The sequence below is a fragment of the Alosa pseudoharengus genome, unplaced genomic scaffold, assembly GCF_046254945.1.
Source record: "Alosa pseudoharengus isolate Yale_2024_CS ecotype anadromous, Long Island Sound unplaced genomic scaffold, YU_APseudo_1.1 YU_APseudo_1.1_scf_7, whole genome shotgun sequence".
Taxonomy (NCBI): Eukaryota; Metazoa; Chordata; class Actinopteri; order Clupeiformes; family Clupeidae; genus Alosa; species Alosa pseudoharengus.
Genome location: NW_027468859.1, coordinates 17,577,782 through 17,600,524, shown reverse-complemented (window position 1 = coordinate 17,600,524; position 22,743 = coordinate 17,577,782). Strand labels below are relative to the sequence as shown.

The following is a 22,743-nucleotide window of genomic DNA, read 5'->3' as shown; positions in this document are numbered from 1 at the left end:
GTGTTGGTGGGGCTGTTGAGCTTGCTGCTAGCTGGTTGGTAGGGTAATTGTGATATCTGCTTTTGGAGAAACCAAATTTGAATCTTGTGTGACATGGCATTATTCAGATATCACACTCAAGGTGTTTTTGACCTTGACATTTGACCTTCAACCTCCAACTTCAACTCACTTCATCTTTGAGTCCATAAAAACACTCGTACCAAATTTGAAGTATATACGTCAAGCTGTTCTGGAGATATAATGCTGAATGCATGAGATATGGCTGGGACTTTTATTTTGACACACAGGAAACACTTTAACAGGATGTGTAGTTCAGGTAGAGCTAGATTGTATGCTTAGAAGCTGAGACAGTTGGAATCCTCACAGGTGACACCTGTGCCAGTGTTCTGATTAGCCTGGGAACTGCTCTGAGAACTACTTAACGAGCGCAGCTGGCTCTATTATGACATCACAGCCCCCATTCAAGTCTATGGGGGAAAAATACACTTTTAATTACAAATATCTCAAAAAGTATAAACTTATCAAAAATGAAAAACGGATAGGACGGTAAAGCCTTGGAAGATCTACGGAACGGTGTTTCAACCAAATTTGTACGTTAAGCGGTTTGGGCTGAATAGCGCGCACAAAAAGGTAAAAAGAAAAATAAGAAGAAGAAGAAGAATCCGGATTTCATTAGAGGGGATGCATCCCCTCTAATAAACATGGATTACCTCATCCTGGATTGTAAAACATGGGTTTTTCTAAATCCGGATCATTCTGATCCAGGTTAAACTTTTTGAACAACTGGGTCCTGATGCCAACCTCTGAGGTTTTAATAACCCTGCTTAATGCTCACTGCCGCTTTATTTTGATATGCAAAGCAGTAACTCCTACAGTAGAAATGGTATTCAATTTGAATTAGTTTCAGCCTATTGCTTGCAAAATTGAGAACAAAACATTTATTTCGAATAGAGCTACTCATCAACTGATCTGGTCAATATTGTTTTGGTCATGATCGTTGGTCCTGGCTTTCCACCTCGTAACCCAGCCAGGTACACCTTTGGTTTGGGGACGTTGGTCTCGGCATCTTTTTTAGTCTGGCATCCAACATCTTTTGGCTGGTATGTTTGCGTCACATTGTTCCTCCTCATGTGACTCAGGTTGGTCTGCACTGAATGTGTGACTTTGCTCCGTAGGTTAGCCTGTAACAACCATAACCCATTTACACTATTTATTTTTTATTGAAACTATTTATTTCTTGTGAATTTGTAGTTTAGAATCTCTCTCATTCAAACTGATTTGTAAGTCTGATTTCTAAAATTATTTACTAAATTCATTGATCCCTGTTGACATTCCACAAATACATATTTCTATAAGAAATAGAATATACACTTCTCACAAAATGTTAGGGATATCTGGCTATCGGGTGAAATGTAATGTTTCAGTACAGAATGTACTGAAACACTGAACTGTTGGAAAGTCTAAAAGTTTAGAGAAGGTCACATTAAGTTCACCTGTAAAGGTTATAGTGGATTTTAGTTCATCCTGAAATTTCACTCGAAAGCCGAATATCCCTAGCCTAGAAATCTAGACGCGCCCCTAGCGGCAGCAAATTATTTTGCTGCCAGGGCTAGAATATCCCTATATATACTGCTCAAAAAAATTAAGAGAAACACTTCAATCATACACTGGATCGGTACTCTGACACTGTTTGGTTCTGAGCACAAGTAAAACTTTTGAAGCTTGAAGTTTTATTTTGCAAGAACTGTCAGTCATTCTGTGAATGTAGTTTGAGAATGGAGAAAAGGGTGGAAAGTTTCAAAAAATGTGTTTTAACAATTGTGGAAAACTGTAAGTGTTCCCTTAATTTTTTTGAGCAGTGTATATATACATACACAAACACATACTGTACATCAGTACTCCTGATCTACTGACCAGCTGCATGGCTTTCCTCCGGAGCTCCCATTCATTCCACTCGTAGGTCTTAACGATATTTGTCTCCACCAAGTGGGTGTCTGTCTGAGTGCTGCTGTCACATTTGGAAATGGGTTTTACCAGTAGTCTCTGGCCTGATTGCATCTGCAGGGTTACAGTGAACTATCAAGCACTTGTGTCACTTTTGTTTGAAATGATTATTGTGCTTTTTTAATGCCACAGTGAGTGACTTGTTTAGTGTGGGATGCAAATCTTTAAAACACTGATATATGTTAAATGATAAATGTGGCATAAAATGTACAAGTTTGATCAGCCTCTCACTTAACTGTGACCAGCATTACACTGCAATATATTGCACTGCAGTGTTTAAAAAAACAGCATTTCTATGTGCTTGACGCAATTGCTGGGTATGCAAAATCGTTTTCAGAATGAAATGCCTGTTTACAGACAGGCATCGGGTCCCACCTGTGAGTATGGGGTGACACACGCAAACTGCTGATGGAGCTCCAAGAGCTGAATTAGTTCTGGACACTTCTTGGCTTTTTCTATGACGCCCTCAATGTACTCATCTGGTTTGGATGCAAAGCTACACGCTGCCTCCTTGGAGGAGAAGGCATAGTATTTCTCCTTGTGTTTCAGCACCCCTATCTGGGGATTCGCTGAGGATAGGAGAGAAAAGACACTTAGAAACGGGAGTTTAAGTTAAATATTATCTAAATGTCCACGGTGTCTTTATAATATACCTGGAATTAGAAGTCCATCTTTTTTCACCAGTGTGTAACCACAGATACCCTTGAATTGCAAGGGCAGTTGGTCAAAGTTAGCTGTGGTCTCGTGGAGGAACCAATCCTGTGCTTTGTACTCAGCTGGGTTGATCTTGTCCTCTGGGGAAGTGCAGAGAACAATAAAGAACTTGTTAAAAATAAGTGCTGAAAAGGGGAAACAATTAATGAAAATGAATGCTCTTTAGATGTTACAAAGATAATCCATGCCTGTTCTGTTTTCACATGAGCCAATGTTTCTATAGTAGCGCTCGAACAAATCCCACGCTTCAGTTACAAATTCTTTCAGCACTTATCAAATAACAGCTAATGAAACATGATAACCACAGGCAGAAAGCCACTTAATCTCCTGTGCAAACATCCTGCAGTTATGTGATTTGCAGTAGTGATTTCAGAGGCTTTACTGTACTGCACAGTACTGGACACACCCCACCTGCGCTCTCCCGCAGTCTGACGTCGTCACTCTTGACGTCCTCGCCATCCAGAAGGGCCTGCAGCTGGCCTTCTGGCAGCAGGTGGGACTGGGCGCTCAGGAAGGGCCTCAGGCTGACCACCATGTTGTTGAGGATGCTGAGCAGGAGCATCTCGTCCTGGAAGCTGGCCCAGAGCTTGGACAGGGCTGTGAAATGAGGCTGGCAGAGAGAGGAAGATGAAGGTGAGCAAAGGTGAACATGATAGATAGATAGATACTTTATTGATCCCCAAGGGGAAATTCAAGGCCCTGCTGCTGAGAAACCAATCATGACTGCTGATCTAAGATCATTTTGATGCAATGCATTGTACAGTGATGGCCAAAAGTGTTGGCATCCATGCTAAAGTTGACTGAAAAGAGGAATATAAAATCATCTTTTGGAAATTGATCTTAATGCCTTAAGTGAAAAATGAGGAAATATCTAACCTTTAAGGACACCAATTTCACTCATTGAGCTCAATGCAAATCAAACCAGCTAATAGGCTAACTGAAAAAACACCCATGCCAATCTCTAGGTATGGTGAAGGGTATGTGATGATATGGGGCTATTTTAATTCCAAAGGCCAAGGTAACTTCATCAGGATGCAAAGTATTCTGGATCCATGAAATAACTGGCCTTTAAAAATAAAAATCTGCCTGTCTCTATGGGAATTTAACATAGGGGTGTCAATACTTATGACTAGTGATGGGCAAATGAAGCTTTGGTGAACCACTGAACCACAGCAGTGTGAACCTAGCGACACTAGCTGAAAAGCAAAAAGATGGCCGCCACACATACATTTTTCAACATAAAAGTCCTTAGCAAACCAATATTTTTGATTACATATACTGGTTTGGGTAAGGACTTTTATGTTGAAAAATCTACATGTGGCAGCCATATTGGATTTTTTCATTAGTGTTGCTAGCTTCACACTGCTGTGGTTTAGTGGTTCACCAAAGCTTCATTTGCCCATCACTACTTATGACCCCTGTATTTTAAAGGAATTATCCGGAGTAAAATGCACTTTAGATCGATTTACGGATGATTGGGGGTATATACGTTGAGTTGACATCAAAATCATGTCATTCGGATGTGTTTTGAGAAAAAGTTCAATTGTACCGTTTTCAGTCACACAACTCGTAGCCTGGAAGTGAGCAGGGCATTTCAATTTCGCCGCTACAAAACGCTATTTTTATACCTCTTCTACAGTTCCAAACAACATAACACTTACGTGGTAGTGAGTAGAGTGTCCCTAAAGCCAAACCGAAGTATCCCGAAGTCTTTATGTGGTCGAATAGAGAGTCCAGAATGAATTTCATCAAGCCAGTACCTTTTCGGAAATGTTGCCATCTTTGCTGTAGGAGTCTTATTGCGTGTGTTATAACACGCTCTGGAAATTCACAATTTCGTCGCCTTTAAAAAAAAAAAAAAAACATAGTCCAGTCCATACAACTTCATTTCAATTTCGAAAGAAATACTGGACTATGTTTTTTTTTTTTTAAACGGCGACGAAATTGTGAATTTCCAGAGCGTGTTACAACACACCCAGCAATAAGACTCCTACAGCAAAGATGGCAACATTTCCGGAAAGGTACTGGCTTGATGAAATTCAATCTGGACTCTCTATTCGACCACATAAAGACCTCGGGATACTTCGGTTTGGCTTTAGGGACCCTCTACTCACTACCACGTAAGTGTTATGTTGTTTGGAACTGTAGAAGAGGTATAAAAATAGCGTTTTGTAGCGGCGAAATTGATGCCTGCTCACTTCCCTGCTCACTGCTCACTTCCAGGCTACGAGTTGTGTGACTGAAAACGGTACAATCGAACTTTCTCAAAACACATCCGAATGACATGATTTTGATGTCAACTCAACGTATGTACCCCCAATCATCCGTAAATCGATCTAAAGTGCATTTTACTCCGGATAATTCCTTTAAGAAACAACATTTATTTATTTATGATACATTATTCATTCACTAAGAAAATTGGTGTCCTTAAAGGTTAGTTATTTCCTCATTTTTCACTTAAGGCATTAAGATCAATTTCCAAAAGATGATTTTATATTCCTCTTTTCAGTCAACTTTAGCATGGGTGCCAACACTTTTGGCCATCACTGTATCATTGTGCAAGAGAATATGGACAAAAACCATCTGACCCTGTGTGCCTTGCTCAAGGACACAACGGTGGCAGCCAGGGACTGAACCCACAACCTCTGGCTACTGCATGTGAGCCTGGCTTCCTATCTACAACGCTAACAACCCTCCCCACTATGGCGACACTCACAAAAACCTGTGCGGTGGGCACGGCCGTCTTGGCGTGCACTGTGGCTTTCAGCAGACTCAGGCGGGTCGTGAGATCAGTCTGCAGGGCCTCCACTTGCCTGGCACAGAGGATGGCATCAGCCTGAGGGGAAGACATACAGATTATATCTATCCCTCACAAAGTTCACATAAGTCATCTTTAAGCGTACCAATTACTATACAACACTATTGTATGTACACAAAGACCCACTTAAAATGCACCTAAAATTCAAAAATGCAAATACATATTCACTTATATCAGCCTTAATACAGTAGGGTATACAGTATTTAAGTACATAGATGGCAAATTGGTGTATATTGCTGAAATATTTCACTTTATAAGTAGCTTTTACTTCATGTTTGTGACTTGAATTTTTAAAACACACTTACAATACAGAGAAAGCAAACACGTCATAAGAATTTGCTAAGACATGGTCTTGTGATCACATGATCACGTGTCACAAGACTTGTACTGTGCCTCAACTCACCAGGATGATTTTGAGGAAAGTCTCATGTTGTCGCACATTGTACAGGGCCTGCTGCAGCAGATCTGCTCTGATAGGGCAGTGCACTGGCCCAGCCTTGGGGTCAGCAAGCCTCTCCAGCAGGGAAGTGTACTGCCAGGCCAAGCCCTGGGATTCCTTTAGCTCCTTCTCAATGTCGATGATGGTGGCAGGTACGGCTTCGTTTAAAATGGAGGGTACTACATTCATAATAACAAGTTAGTAGATTTGGTAAACTACAGGAAAGTAGACCTACCAGGCAAATAAAAAACAGTAGGCCCTATAGAATGAAATAATATGCAACTTTATATTTGTCTTAGCTATTTTAGGCTACACTGATTCTAGATCTCCAAAATAATGGGATGTGGGTGACTCCAAAGGAGAGTTAACAAGAGATACTAAGGAGATGATAGAAGGGTTAAATATCTATTATTAATACATTCAATAATATGATTCACATATTAATAGGCTATATGACATTCCAGAGGTCTTACAGTCTTCAATTTCTTCTCCTCCTTTTCTACAGTCCTTGTTGAAGAGGCGAATGCCTGTTACTATCATGGTAAGCTCGGTTAGTTGCTGCTCCTTGTCTGCTTTGGTGAGAGACATGAAGGTCGCCAGCTCCGACTGAGGGAAGACACTCTGCAAAGCAGCTGCAAAAAGGTAGGCATAAATATGTTTGATTTAGATTGCAGCCACGATGCCTGTCCACTGAGGTTTCTGGAAATAACTGTCTTCAGCTCACCCGTGGCTTCCCGCACCGTGTTGATGTCCGTTGGTGAACCCAGACCAGAGCGCAGCAGCACATAGCTGACTATTTTCCGGTAGAGGCCCTCCAGGTCATCCCGAGTCCTCAATCGACTGTCAGTGATCTCGCGGCCTACAGAGGCGAGTCGTGACAGAAGGACTCTATGGTGCTCCTCCAGGAACTCACCTGAAGCCAATACACCATGACCAACAATTCATGAGTTACAAAAGCACAGACATGTACCCGTTAGACTAGTCTGTATGTGGTCATGAGGCTGCTGCTGCTGTAGGGTAACGTTACTTACGTCGAGATGTGTAATTCATGTCAAAGTACACTTGCATTTTGATGGTGTCAAGAGCAGGTTTTCTCTTGTCCATAAGCTTGTCCACGCACACCTACAGAGGCGATATTATAGGCCTGAGCTTTAATAACAATAAATGAATTGTAGGCACATGTTCTGAATGATTAAATTAGCTTAACGTTACCTCAATAAGTCTTTGGACATCCTGCTTGGTTAGGGTGCGATCAACATTAAAATGATTCCCTGGATCTAAAACAATGGCCTTGACCTTCGAAAAGGAAGAAGGCACTTATCATCCAGAAATGAAATGAATTAACGTTACATTAATAACACATTCTCTGATTTAACCTACGCGGAAACACAGGGCAATTAATGTAACGTTAGGCTATCACTTACCATAAAGGCAACTAAGGTTTCGGAAACTGTCTGTCCTTTACTTGAACATTCTTGCGTAATTTCTCGAATAATACGTCTTATAACACTTTCCGCTTGAGTACGAGCCATGGTCCGTTATCCACGGACACTCACACACACGTGTCTATTTACAAAAAAACAGATTTACTAACATTAACGTTAGCTCAACATTAACTTTTAGCTGGCTGGGTACTTCAATATTTATAAACAACGAAGTTGCCATAGTAACTTCATAAATGCAAGACCACACGCTCACCAAAGCTGTGTCCACCAGGGGGGGATCATGTCCAGCAATTTCCCCGTGGCTCTGATAACATTCTTTCCCCTCTTCCATTTGTAAGAGGTAAAAATGATCATTGGACAGGCCCAGTTTTAGCCCCACTCAGGGTTGCATATTGTGAGTCCTACATAGTAATGCTCAAGTTCAAAGGCACATGGTAGTGTAAACATAGAATTTATTTACAATATAGGCCTATGTATATTTATATATTATATATAGCCACATGTATTTACAATCAGAGTATTGGCTTATATTTAGGACAATATTAATGGTTGCAGCAGTTCAAAAGGTGAAACTGACTTCAATCGATTGGCTACTCCTTCATTTTTTTAGAGGAAACACTTATTTGGCACGTAGAGTAGGCCTAAGTAGGCTACATTTTACTATTAGGCCTATTCTTTGTGATAAGCTACTGTCAAAAATTAATTAAAATGCATTGTATAAAATATCATAGTGTTTAGGATATTACAAGAGGGTTGTAACTGACGTAACTAGGATATTTGATATTACATCATCATACCTTCCAATTAGACACATTTTATATAGGTTACAATTGAAAAGACTGTTTGTTTAATATGGTCACCACCTCAATGCCTTCACTTGACTGTCTACATTTCTTATCATCCAGTAAAGAACACTGATTGTCATGTATTTACTCTTGTGCAATGAGGTTGGCAACTCTAGCTGCCAGTGTGCTTATGCAGAGTTGAGTTACTCTTAAGCTGATGACAGACAAGTATACTTTATGAGCAATGTTCATGGGCATGGCATGCAGGGCATTTTCTTCCCTCTAAAGAACTTCAATCATCAGGCACATTTTCATGATCATCCAATCAGAACATATGGAACTGGTTATGTGGTTGCCCAGTAACATTGCTCAAAAAAGAGCCCCATGTATCATTACCTTTTCATACTGAAAACTTTCAACTGCATAAACAAACAGGTGCTTTCCTAAGGCATTTCCGGTGACACAGAAAACAACATTGAGCTTATGCTAACTTCGGGACAAACAAACAAACAAAACAAGTTTTAGAGTCAACATTTTGTAGAACATTATGCTAAAAGTCTGATTCATATTCATTTCAAAGTATCTGTGTTGATTTTGAACGTTTCAACTGGAAACCCTCTAGAAACAGATTGAGATGGTCTACATGAGTTATTCTTCCATGTTGATTTGAAGTTGCCAAACAGTCTCCATTTTACAGAGGCCATCCTCAGACTCGTAGCTCTCCTGTGACGGCTGTCTCATCACCAGGCTGGAGAAGATGCTTCTGGGCACGACCATGTCTTCTTCCAGCTCTACCTCACGTCTGGCCCCCAGCAATGGCATAGGGTTTAGCTCTGGGATATGCAGGACACCAGTGCTGGGATTCCAGTCAATCACCGTGGGACCGTCCTCGTCCTGCTCCTGGTCCTGGTCCTCATCGGTGCTGCTCTGACCTGTCGACTGACCCGGCCTGCTGTTACTCTGTGCCATGTAACTGTTGTGTCCAGTGACAGGAGGCACGGGGGGCTGTGGTGGCACGAGAGGGTCAGAGCCTCGTCCCGTCGATTCCTCTGGAGGCGAGTGGACGACAAATCCGTAGTCCGGAGGCATCTCGTCGTCAAACTCCTGCGCCTCAGCGTTCAAAGGAACATTTTCTTCACTTACCCCTCCAGAAGAGTGCCATGACTGTGGGTTATACACTGGTGGCGACGCTCGCTGGACTGCATAGCCAGGAAGGATAGCAGGCAATTGGCCAGGAAGGATAGCAGGCAGTTTCTCAAACTCATCCCCCGGGAGGCTGGGTTTGTGGATGTTGACATTGATGACATCGATAATTGCCACTTGAGGTGGAAAAGTTGGCTCCTTGGGTGATATGCTCTGGAGGATCAAGGAAAAACAGTAATAGTAAGAACATTATGACTGAATTAATAATCAATAGAAACGTAAGAAACTTCTAAAAAAACTTCTAAATAGATAGAATAGAAATAGAAACTATCAGAAACAATAGAAACTTAATAGAAACTTAATAGAAACTTAAGACAAATACTCATGTAGTAAGTTCACAGTTTTACCAGTATTGTTACTAAACAATGAAGTATTTTCTTTATCTGCTGCTTCTGCAAGTCTCACTGGCATCTCTATTTGAGATAACTGCATAACTGCAAGGTAGTATTTTGGCTTGAGATCTCCATTGCAAAAATTTGTTATTATTTAGGTGTGCTCTTTGTCCTCACCTAGTGATGGGCAAATGAAGCTTTGGTGAACCACTGAACCACAGCAGTGTGAACCTAGCGACACTAGCTGAAAAGCAAAAAGATGGCCGCCACACATACATTTTTCAACATAAAAGTCCTTAGCAAACCAATATTTTTGATTACATATACTGGTTTGGGTAAGGACTTTTATGTTGAAAAATCTACATGTGGCAGCCATATTGGATTTTTTCATTAGTGTTGCTAGCTTCACACTGCTGTGGTTTAGTGGTTCACCAAAGCTTCATTTGCCCATCACTATCCTCACCCTAAAAGACACTTAAGCTGATGGGGCAACTTTTTTAGGGCAATCTCTTGGCAGTTTCCCTTACTATTGTTGTACAGGTACATTCTGCTGCCAAACGAAATTTCATTGTATCTTGTGTGCAATGACAATAAAGCTTATCTTATTCATATTGATACTGCGCATCGATTTTTCTTCTGGAGTACTTTAATCCCCAGTAGGTAATTATTATCATGATCATCCAATCAGAACACATGGAACTTGTTATGTGGTTGCCCAGCAACATTGCTCAAAAAGTTGTCCCAATCACCTTTAAGGGCCACAGCATTTTAAAACTACTTTAAGTAATGACGCTATCTTACCGTGCAGTGTGGTGGTTTCTGCTTGTTACCAAATATATAATGGTACACAAGACAGCTGGCCAATATCAAGATGAACAAGGATACTGCTGAAGGTAGAAGACCAGCTAGAATCACCATCAACATATGCTTCTTGAAAGGATCTAAAACCACAAGAGAAGGGAATGTTTTTGAGAGAGGTGTTAATGTCAAGTTCAAGGTGTCAAGTCACACACACATTCAATCCACCTCAGTCCATCTACCTCACTTTGGCGCCCACTTCAGGCGTATTTGTTTCGCAATGTGTGTGTAAAATCATTGCGAGGTATGTACAAACAGGCCGCAATGATGTAAAAGCGCAAACTGCCTGTCGTGGGAGCTGAAAGTGGCAGATTGCGTTTGTCGTGTCATGCATATGCATTCATGGGAGGATCCAGACGAAAGTTGGAGTTTAGCATAAAAAGATGGGAGGGGAAGAGTAAAGAGCACCTAGTTATGTATTCCACGGTATGTAGGCCTACAAAGACTGCTCCTGAAAGCGCACGTCTATTCTGCGCCTAAATACTTCCGCCTTGTAAAAGCAGGTGTTAATCCAAATTGCAGTTCAATGCATCAATAAGATAACCTTTCAAAGACAACAGAATCACTATTTAGAGCACCAGTTTTTGTGGTGAAAGTATTTGTACTACCAAAAGCAACTTTAACTTTCGTTGGCCTTTCGAATGTCTTACTTTCACTTTCACGTCATTCACTTAAACATCCTACTTGCTAGATTTGACCAATCTTCCACAGCCTTCGTGCACAAGTAGTTTGAGTAGAACTACTGATCTTCATTATCTCCCTGCTTGTTTACATCTTATCATGTATGTACAGGTATGGTATTATTTCATGATCGCTAAACGTTGATTCTTTTTAATGTTGTCATCAGTTAACTTAATTCAACTGCGCTTGTATGTAGGCACTGCCATTCGGTTGTGGACGTTCGTAAATTGCGTTTATGGGCGGAGAAAGACAGAGAAAGGCGCAGTTTACACTAAGGATTAAACGATTGATAAATAAGACGGAAACTTGGGTCTGACAGCGTTCGCAATCTGCGGTGTGTCCATGACGCTGATAACACTACGTTCGCAAATGTATGTACATCTGGCCCTTTGTGTATTCACTTAAGTAAAACCACTTAAAGGCAATATATCTCATATCTTATATTTCACACTTCTCAGAAATGTTGTTTGAATTGTATGGATGCAAATCTTGCGGTAATGGATCCTAATAGTAAGTCATCTGTCCTTTTACTATATCCACTACTTCCTTGAAAAACTCATTCTTTACAATGAAACGGATGGTGTTGAATGTCGGCGTTTTTTCCCCTGAACTGTCTCACCTGTTGGTGTTTTTTCACACTGCCATTCACTTGTGTGGGATTCTTCATGAATGTTTTGTGAATAGGTCCCAGCAGACACGCAGTACATAGTATCATATTCCAGTGAGCCAAGTTGGTAGGACTGGTTCTTTGTAATAATCTGTCTCTGGAACAAATACAGTTGTATACAACACATTTGTGAGTATCGGAAAGCGCTGTATAAAATGACTGTGTTATATAGGCTAATCATACACCTCACACTACTTCACAGGGTTTGCTTGAACTGCTAATTTTGTATCTTAGTTGCATGAACTTATTTCCTTCTTGACCTCATCATTATTACCGTGTGGTTCCAAAGTCAACAAACTATAAAACCAAAACATGGGATATTTCATTTGTTCACTCACTCAGAGGCATTTAGATTAAAGTGGATATGCGACACCATTCAAACACTACATAAGCACTGCAAGGGCACTTGTTTTATGTACTGAAAATCTGAGCTTTAAAATACCTATGGCTTACCACTTGCCACAACGGTGTGCCAAAATGATTGATAAGAAGGTTTATAGCATTAAATAGCTCTGCTTTAAAAGTTATAGGCAAATACATGTAAGTGCTGCTATCAAGATATCAAGAACGTTATGGCAGTTAGGAAAGTCCATTTATGTGCTCTTGGCAACAGGCATAACACATGCTAGATCTCCCATGCAACGTTTTGAGGAAATGGTGTGTTTTAACAAACTGGACTGATGACCATTGTGCGTGAGAGAAGAAGAAAGCTAGTCTTGTTGTTTGTCATAATAATGTCACACCTACCGTGTGTCTGCTTGTGTTGTCATAGACAGAGATGTTGTACCATATCTCATTAATTATATTTTTCATAGGGCGCTCTTTCTTCATGTGTTTGTTTTTCCATCTCATTGGACCCTTCAAATAAATATCAAGGGAATTTCCGCTGGTGTGCAAGGTAAAGTGAGGTGGACCTAAGGCTGCTGTACAAACAAATAAAGAAACGATAAAATAAATGACGTTTGAGCTACTATTTCATTTCAGCGTACAGCTTGAACATCATCATCTATTATCACATACAGTAGATCTCTGTTTCTCGAGGTCACCGAGTAGGTATGTTCGTACTGTTGGTATGAAAAACAGTGCTACACTCTGGGGGCAGGAACATGGGGGCTCATAAACATGCCCCCAGAGTGTAGCACTGTAGCTGCCTGGCAGCTCTAGCTGTCGGCTGCAGCAACTTGAGCTAGGTAGAACTGAATATTATTCTATGTGAAAAATCACCAGAATTCTCCTTTAACTGGAATCCAAGTTCAGAGGCCTACTTACTGTCTGACCGAGGTTCAAACCGAGTCATTGTCCAGTTTGAGATGACTGCAGAGTCTCTCATTGCTCTCACTCTGGCGTAGTAAATCTCGTCAAGTTTATGAGTCTGGTCGGACAAGTCACAGGAATTCAGGAGGATCCACGTGCAGTGTCTCACTGGTCTCCATAGACCCTGGCCCTCTACCGTCTTGTCTTCGTCACCATAACTATTAAGGAGGAGGGAGGGAGGATTATCTTTTGTTATTATTATGTTATTATGTGTTCTTAATCTGTTACATTTCATTTGATCTATTAATCATACTTGTATTTTTTTTAATTAGGCTAGGTGTCTTTTCAAATTGGTTATTTTTTGGGCAAAAGCATCTGCTAAGGAACACAAACATAAACATTTTAGCGTTGGAGGTTACAGTGTTGACTTACTTGAGCTACTCATTTTGATCTACAGGATAAACTACTCTAAACCCCTTTTAAACTGTCAATCAAGAAAGCACGTCTCTGTATAGTAACCCCAAACACACATTCTGAATGAAGCATTGTTGCATGTTGCATGTGTGCAACTACAGTATGCGTGGTTTCTGTGGTGTTGTCAGGTGAGGGGAGAGAGACAAGGGAAGTGTTTGGGGAAGGTCCCCTGCTTTCTCACATTGCATACTCCACTGAGTAGTGGGTTCCCTCCATGCCAGGATTCCACACCACAACATTCTGCAGGTTGGTGGATTTGAAACGAACTCTTTCTGGTGGATCAATGTCAATGGAATCTGTGATGAAGAGAGAGAGAGAGAGAGAGGCCTCTTGGTTCCATTATGTTACATTGCTTCTAAACATGGGACAGAAACAAACAGGAAGTGTTTTGAGAGCAGCACAGGTGCCTCAGATGAAGAGTTTTAAAACCACGTTTGTACCACATTAATCCTGCGACTTCCTGTGTTTCTTTGAGATAAAAGCAGTGAATGATAGTGGGGAAACTGCTTGAAATGTCAGGTATATAGTTTTGACTAACAGGACTGAAAACATTTCAGATGACACCATTGAAAAAAGAAAGTATTTTACAATGCCAAAGGAATCACGTGACAATGAGTGATGAACATTTTCAACTGCATTTGCATAATTTAATTTTGTTTTAAAATAAATGTTTAAGACTTAGTTCGAATAATTTAACATGTTATACTGTACAGTGGTAGTCGCTTTCACCGACTACCTGTAGCCTACAACATGTTAAATGAATCTAACTAAGTCTTAAACATTCATTTTAAAACAATTAATAGTCGCTTTCACCTTGTAGGCCTGGCGAGAGTAAGGTTAAAACTATTAATCAATTCGGTAGATTCGGTAGATTAGTAACCTACACGTTCACACAGGATTGACCCTTTCATTTTCAGTGAAATCCTTGACTAAGCCAGTGCGTCAATAATTAACACATACAGAAGACACAGAAGATAGTGAAATAGGCTATATCACTGTAAAAAACAAACAACAGCGTCCATCTCTCCGTTTACCCTAGAACTGACATTACAGTATAGACCTATCTGTATATTTGCTATAACTGATCCTGACTTCACGTTCAATGACAACATGATGACCAAAGACCTCAGCGACTTACCTGTCCTATGTAACGCCAGGAGAGTGACCACGATCAAAAACATGTTCCACATGTTTGATTCTCTACATCGTGATATAACAGAAGTCGACTAAATTATTTAAAAAGACCAAATTCCTTTTGAACTTTTCTTTGTGGACAGGTTTGGTGAGCACATTGCAACATCGTGTCTTCTAGGAAAGTGAGTGTCAACTCAAGTCGTAGGACTTGAATGACGGCATAGCGAACTGGGCGGAGTAGCCTGTAGAAAAAGGCGTCAGGTGGAATTTGAAACACTGCGCTCACGTCTTCCTAGTCCATGAGCCAGATCGAGGCCCAAAAAGGGGCGTGTCACTACCACTTGGGGGGGCAAATTCTCACTATATTTTTCTGAAAGCTACATATCTCTGGAGTATAAAATGGTATGATAGCAAGTTGGATCTTGTAGCTTTGTGGCTGTACAGGCCTTCAAAGTTGACCTCTGATTTGAAAAAAGGAAATTCCGCCTATTGGCTTTTTTTTTTGTTAAACCACTCATAAGAGCCCAGAAAATAATCCAAACCTCATTATTACTGATGCATATGTGGTGTTTGATGTTAGCATACATATTTTGAATCATTATGTGATTTTGCCCTTCATTTTGGTTGATAAAATTCAAGATTTATGTGTAATAATGAGCAAATCTACGTTTTCAGAGACACAACGTGTTGCAGCAGTAATTGAAATGCCCACTACCTCATTAATCAATGTATTTATACCTTCCTACCTCCCAGCAGAGACTTGAAATACAAATGATTACATAGGTCTGCATTGCTATGCTATTTACTATTTGTAAATGTACTATTCGGAAACACCCCAAAATTCAGTAAATTAGTATTTAATAAGAGATATTCCAAGAGATCAAAACATCATGATTACCAATCACATATTACCTTTACATTCAAGGAATACCATATGAAAATTGTTCACATCACCACATGTACCCATGCAGCTTAACATAAATATTATAATTTTATAATGTCCAGGGCACATGAAATACATACAGTAATTTCCTGTGTATTAGCCGTATTGTGTATAAGCCACCCGACAGTGTTTTATGCAAGTTAAAAGAAACAAAACATATACCATATTAACTGCCCCCGTGTATTAACCTCATAGCTGAAGAAATTTTGCAAAATCAATGTATAAGCTGCAGCTAATAGTTGGGAAATTATGGTAATTGCATCACAGGTGCTAAGATTATCTACATTATACATTTCAGTTGTACTTTTGACTAGTAAGAATGTGGGAATGAGATGTAGATGAACTGGTTGGTGAAAATATTCATACTTTACACATTGTTATCATTATGTACAATTATTATTATTATTATTATTATCATCATCATACTTAAAATTGTCTTTCATCTGATGTTAAAATAATTTCCATTGAAAAGAAATAATAACTATTTTCCAAGATCTACAAGTACATACATTTACAACAGTTTTAAAAATTCTACACAGTTCTGATGAGATGAGACAGAAACTGAAATTGGATCAATCCATTTTCAGAGGAACATGAGTTCATTTGCATATCTACAGCAGGCAAAGCAACACAAGAGGTTAGGGATGATCTGATTCAGGCTCATACTACAGGCAAAGATCATGACATAGAGGCTGGAGTCAGATACACCTAAGCACAAATTCCATGATACATTGACAAAGCAAAAATTAAAGATATTTACGAGCATGAGTCAAAAAAGAAAACACAGGCACATGGCAAGACCATCATGCTAAAGACTGGACATGAGAGAAGTCTTTTGTCACCCTCTTGGACCTTAGCGACACCTGAGGGGACCCCAAGGAAAACCTCTAAAGCAGCACTTGCAAAGCATTTGCAGAAACTTGCATCACTATCAGATAATCTTCCAGATGAATATAATACAGCAACAATCATTGATGGAATGTCTCTGGTCCAGAAGGTCAATAACAATGTCTCAACTTATGCAGACATTGCTGCTGCTATTCATAGCATGATCCGTAAAGAGGCAAAGCAGAGGCAGATCTTTTTTTAGATTAAATTAGATTAGATTTAGCTTTATTGTCATTGTGCAGAGAACAAGTACAGAGACAACGAAATGCAGTTTGCGTCTAACCAGAAGTGCAAAAAAGCAGAAAAGTGCAATGTGATATACTGTACACAGTATAGGCAGGTGGTGCATAGACAGGACAAGAAATATAGTGCAGTGTAGACAGTAGTTGTTTTGCAGAAGGTGGTTTAGAGTAGCATAAATTAAATATAAATATATGCAGTGTATTAGCAGTTATAAGAGCAGAATAAATATGGCTATGTACTGTAATATGAACAATGTATGAACAACATGTACAGGTATGTGCAATGTAGTGGCGGTAACATTATAGTAGTAGTAAGAACAATATAGATATATGCAGTGTATTAACAGAATATATTACAGAAAAACGGAATAAATATGGATATTTATTATGAACCATATAGACAGATATGTACAGTATGTACAACTATGTGCAGTGTCAGTGTGGTAACAGTACCATTGTAGTGCAGAAACAGTAACATTACAATAGTATTAATAATAAGTGTATATGCAGGATGAAAAGCAGTGGAATATGGCTATGTACAGTATAAGTGTAATTACAGTATGTACATTTGTAAATAAATAGATGGATGGGATAGATGGGTGGGATAGGGTAGTGCAGTTGTGGGGGGGCTAGGGGATGTCCGCCTCCCTGTTGTCCCTGTCAAGGTTGCCATGGTCGTGGACACCTCAACAGGCACAGGCAAGGAGGCATCAGGCGGGGCAGGGGGTGATGGGTAGTGATGGGCAAATGAAGCTTTGGTGAACCACTGAACCACAGCAGTGTGAACCTAGCGACACTAGCTGAAAAGCAAAAAGATGGCCGCCACACATACATTTTTCAACATAAAAGTCCTTAGCAAACCAATATTTTTGATTACATATACTGGTTTGGGTAAGGACTTTTATGTTGAAAAATCTACATGTGGCAGCCATATTGGATTTTTTCATTAGTGTTGCTAGCTTCACACTGCTGTGGTTTAGTGGTTCACCCCATAGATATATACACTAGATGTCGCCTTGACTACTGCTGTTCATTGGAACGAATGCGTCAATCGAGACGCCATCTTGCTTCAGTGATCCACTCCTCTATAATGCATTAGCGTCAATCTGGGCAAAGATCTAGCGAAAATAAAATCACCATAAATCGTCAAAATCTCAAGCAATTATCTAGTTTTTTGGGTCGTTCCAACTGACAGGCATGTATTTATGGTTGAGTCTAGAGAAAACTAAGCTTAAGACGATAATAAAGATACATTTTACCCGTCTAGCCCCATAGACTCCCATTCATTCTGCACTAGCTAGCGGCGGCCCCTAGAGGAACAATGAGTAAACTGCAACCAGGTTCGATACAATGAACGGAAACAGGCTCTTCGTAGACAGGCTCTGGTTGAGGCCACATACCCCTCGTCTCGTTTACTCATGTAAGTTGTAATCTCACCAGAAGTTGCTGTATATCTGTAGAACATTTACCTCTGCTACTACATAGGCTACGCCAGTCGTTACTTTTATATGCATGGGTCAGTGCCATGGGCAAACGAGATGTAGCTGAATTCATAAATGACAAAGCCATGAGAAAGGTGATTTTCTTACGTTTCAACAACAAAGAAGCCGATCTGCCATCATTGTGAGAAGTTCCCAAATTTGTCGCTAATCGCTAAAAAGGTTTTCTATCACTGGGGATGGCCAAACGTCGCTAAATAGGTAACGCTGACAATACAGGAGAACTAGTTTAGCGCTTCAGATCCCTGTACCATGATGGCGGCGGTGTTGACGCATGCTGAGAAGCAGAAGGCGACATCTAGTGTATATATCTATGGGTTCACCCATGGAGGTATTATATATAACTGGAGAGAGTGACTAAGTCCCGCCCTCCATACAAATAAATGGTGGAGGCTAGGCTAGTAAATCCGGCCAATTCATAGTCAACGCCATCTTGAACACTGGGGTTCGGATCCAGCGCCAGTCGGCTCTGACCATGCGCCAAGTTACAAAGCTGGAAATGACGCATGGACCAACGTCGATTTTTATTGGATATTCTGTAAAAAGAGAGTCGTCCTCCAGTAAGAGGGTGGCGATAATGCACATAAAGTCCTTGCCTCATAACAAGAAGAAGAAAAAGTTGATCGGGAACGCGCATGGAGTCCGAGTGGAGTCGGCCTGAAGCGCAACTTAATTTCATTGGATAACACAGCGGCTCTAACTAAGAGCGGTCTGCCTCACTGATCTATTATAGATCAGTGGGTCTGCCTGCTGTCCTGCTGCAAATGTGCATTCGAACATGACGTGAAATATCCGTAGTCGAACTATAAATAAACTATTCGGTTTTTAGTGCCAAGTGTAGCGCATTTTTACAGTCTATGATTAGTTTGTTTTTTATTTTATTGTTTGCCATCTCAGCGGGTGCTCTAAACGTATTTTAGCGTTGGCCCATGACCAAATCAAGCCAATAAAAGCCAGTAGCCACAATAATGACTGGAGCCAGAGCCCTCAATAGCCACCCTGTTTTGAAAATAATATTGAAGATAGTATTGAAGATAACGCACAGAACGGTCAGCCTGAGCGGACAATTACGTCCCCAACTCATCTAAAATGTGGTGTCTTTACTTTGAGTTGTACACCGCAGATGGTAAAGTAACGGTTAAAGAGAATGTTGTCTGCGGACTCAGCAAAAAACAGTTTACTTACGCATCCACGACATCCAATCTTTGCGCTCACCTGTGGAGTTACCATCCAAATGAGGCAGCGGTGTCAGAGGCACAGTAAACGGCCAGAGCATCGCCAGGCGTCCAACATCGTATGATTGCATACTTTCCGTAAATCCTAAATTATGTCCAGGGTCTGCTATTTACTTAGGCTGCAAAGCACAGGTATTTATTTGAGGTAGGCTTATTCGAGGCAGACCTTTATTTCTTACATTGTACGTTATTGTGAGACATGCGTTTTGTTTGGAGCGGCATACCAGGCTATCAAACGCAGACGATTTTCGGTTTTGGTATGGGATTTAATTTACTTTTTGACTTTTATTATATAGCTAAATGTTGAGACTGATGTGCATTTAAATTTAGAGGGTATTTGATGATCACTGTAAAGTTTTGTGTAGTTGAAAAAGTGTTGGAATTTCCAGCTGTTTATTGCGAGACAAGGCCTTTCCTTCATTCATTGAACGTGCGCTGTGCTCTAATGGAAACCTAATTGCATAGCGAAGTAGCCTAGACTGAGTTTTTTTTTTAATTATGCATGGTTTACTTTTTATTAAATTCGTAGGCTGGAATGCCTCGCGGCAATAATTGTGTTTAAATGTAGTAGCCTAGTGCATCAGCCTCTGGCAAGCTCGGGCGGCTATAGGTTGAGAGCAACGTGTTGGAGACCCATGGTGTAACGAGACAAGGTCTTTATGCCGCTGTTGTTCAATTTATTGTCTTTAATCATGTTTAGGCTATGTTTGTTCGGGACAAACAACAACGAAACAAGATCAATACAATTTTCTTTATTTGTTTATTTGTTTATTTGTCATATGATGGATAAACAACCATAATATGCACGTCTTCTCATAGGATCCTCAAGAAATACGCACTGAATAACGTTTGGCTGTAGCCGCCGGATAGGTACCCGCCCACCAACATGTACGCGCATGAGAGCTCGTGCCCAACACGGATTTTCGTGCATGGAGCTGGTTCCAAATGCTCCATGCAGCGCCATATTTGAAAATGGCGTATGCTAACATGCCGAAGCTAATCTGCACGCTCTTGACCCCCTGGGTTCACCAAAGCTTCATTTGCCCATCACTAGTGATGGGGGCTTAGTTGGTTGGATGTCACCGGGATGCAGAGCTAGAGTTCAGTAGGGTGACAGCCGCAGGAAAGAAGCTTCCTCTGAACCTGCTGGTTCGGATGTGGAGAGACCTGTAACGCCTCCCGGAGGGAAGTGGAGTGAACAGTCTGTGGTTAGGGTGAGAACAGTCTTTGATGATGTGTGTGTAACCTGCGTTGTGTTAAACCTGCGCGATTCAGCCCTGCACACGCCCGGACTCGAACCCGCGAACAGCAGCACCTCGGATTGGGAGGCGAGCGCGCTAACAATTGAGCCAATAGCCCAGGCTACTGGCTCACATGCCAGCAGCACTCTTGAGGCGTCGGGGAGTGAGGTTTACCAACGTTCCACAAGCACAGCTAAGCTAGCTGGCATCCGTTACACTCACCCCTCTAAACCTCACTCCCGATCCAGGTCACGGCACCAATGTAACCTGCGTTGTGTTGAACCTGCGCGATTCAGCCCTGCACACGCCCGGACTCGAACCTGCGAACAGCAGCACCTCGGATCGGGAGGCGAGGCGTCGGGGAGTGAGGTTTACCAACGTTCCACAAGCACAGCTAAGCTAGCTGGCATCCGTTACACGTGCCTTACGCAAGCATCGCTTGCCCTGGATGGCCTCGATGGAGGGGAGTGAGGAACCGGTGATGTGTTGGGCAGTTTTCACCACCCTCTGCAGTGCTTTCCGGTCGTGGGCAGAGCAGTTGCCATACCAAACTATGATACAGTTGGTGAGGATGATCTTGATGTTGCAGCGGTAGAAGTTCACCAGGATCTGAGGAGACAGATGGACCTCAGAAAGAAGAGACGCTGGTGAGCCTTTTTGATCAGGGTAGAGGTATTGAGGGTCCAAGAGAGGTCCTCAGAGATGTGGACACCCAGAAACTTGAAGCTGGTGACATGCTCCACCTCAGTCCTGTTGATGAGAATGTGTGTGTGTGTGCTAGCTTTAGACTTCCTGAAGTCCACAATGAGCTCTTTGGTCTTCTTAGTGTTGAGAGCCAGGTTGTTATCAGTGCACCACGATGTTAGGTGCTGGACCTCCTCCCTGTAGGCCATCTCATCGTTATTGCTGATGAGCCCAATCACCGTAGTGTCATCTTTAAACTTGACAATGGTGTTAGAGCCATGTACAGGTGTGCAGTCGTAGGTGAAGAGGGAGTAGAGGAGAGGGCTCAGCACACATCCCTGTGGTACACTGGTGTTCGATGGCTGAGGAGGTGCGATTATCTAACCTAACAGACTGAGGTCTGTTGGTTAGGAAGTCCAGAATCCATATGTTTGGTTTTTCTTTTATCACATACACATTTATTGGTAGATGTTTTTTCTTTACCTTGACATGTTTCGACGTATACTTCCGTCTTCATCAGAAGGTCACATGGTGGAGTAGTGTGACACATTTTTATTAGCTGATGTTGTTACGGAGCTGTGATCCACCTGTCAGTTTTTTGACAGGTGGACCACACCTCCTGCATGCCAGAGTCATTAAGCAGGAGAACAACCGATACCACCGCTGGATAAAGGAGGCGATTGAAATAAGAAAGCGGAGCCCAAAGACGATGAACAGAGATGAGGGCGCATATATGCTCTCCCATACCTGGAGTGCCATCCTGGCATTCTTACATAGGTGTTGCTAGACCGAATGCGCTCGGGGTTGGCCGTAGGCTAATAGCCTACTGATTCCAGCCTAATTGTTTGCTGACGAAATGTCAAGTTTCAACTGCATATGAGATAGCCTAGTAGCCTGACGAGCCAGACAGCCTAGGCCTACTCCTCGCTGAGTTGGTGATTGTGAACATCGCATGTTTTGCCAACATGTGTCACAGGTTATGATGTCATATTTTGACCTATGTCGTATAGGTCAAAATACGACATCATTTTCACTTAGCAAGTGACTATAGAACTTAAAAAAGTCATATACCATTTGTTTTTTCATTTTCTATTTCACCTCCAAAACAGAATGAATGAATGCAAGTACACGGACCATATTGCTTTATGTTTCAATAAGAATGCTTTACCAAGAATAAACCTAAAAAACACTGACACTTCTTTA

At 41.2% G+C, this 22,743-nt stretch overlaps 2 protein-coding genes across 2 annotated transcripts; both read right to left on the bottom strand.

Annotated features, from left to right (window-relative positions):
- Positions 1-257: 257 nt before the first annotated feature.
- cfap206 (cilia and flagella associated protein 206) lies at positions 258-7,530 on the bottom strand. Its single transcript, XM_076272005.1, has 12 exons — positions 7,400-7,530; positions 7,188-7,271; positions 7,007-7,097; positions 6,700-6,888; positions 6,449-6,607; positions 5,940-6,154; positions 5,435-5,554; positions 3,130-3,328; positions 2,658-2,798; positions 2,380-2,573; positions 1,915-2,058; positions 258-1,181 (listed from the first exon to the last, which is right to left on the bottom strand). Exons 1-12 carry the CDS (start codon positions 7,505-7,507, stop codon positions 954-956), a joined length of 1,872 nt encoding a protein of 623 aa, XP_076128120.1. The 5' UTR covers positions 7,508-7,530; the 3' UTR covers positions 258-953.
- A 325-nt stretch (positions 7,531-7,855) lies between these two features.
- On the bottom strand, positions 7,856-15,001 carry il20ra (interleukin 20 receptor, alpha). The gene is made up of 7 exons (XM_076272571.1): positions 14,813-15,001; positions 13,856-13,970; positions 13,216-13,418; positions 12,694-12,869; positions 11,899-12,043; positions 10,542-10,681; positions 7,856-9,561 (listed from the first exon to the last, which is right to left on the bottom strand). The coding sequence occupies exons 1-7, from the start codon at positions 14,862-14,864 to the stop codon at positions 8,854-8,856; spliced, it is 1,539 nt and encodes a 512-aa protein (XP_076128686.1). The 5' UTR covers positions 14,865-15,001; the 3' UTR covers positions 7,856-8,853.
- Between the last annotated feature and the right edge of the window lie 7,742 nt (positions 15,002-22,743).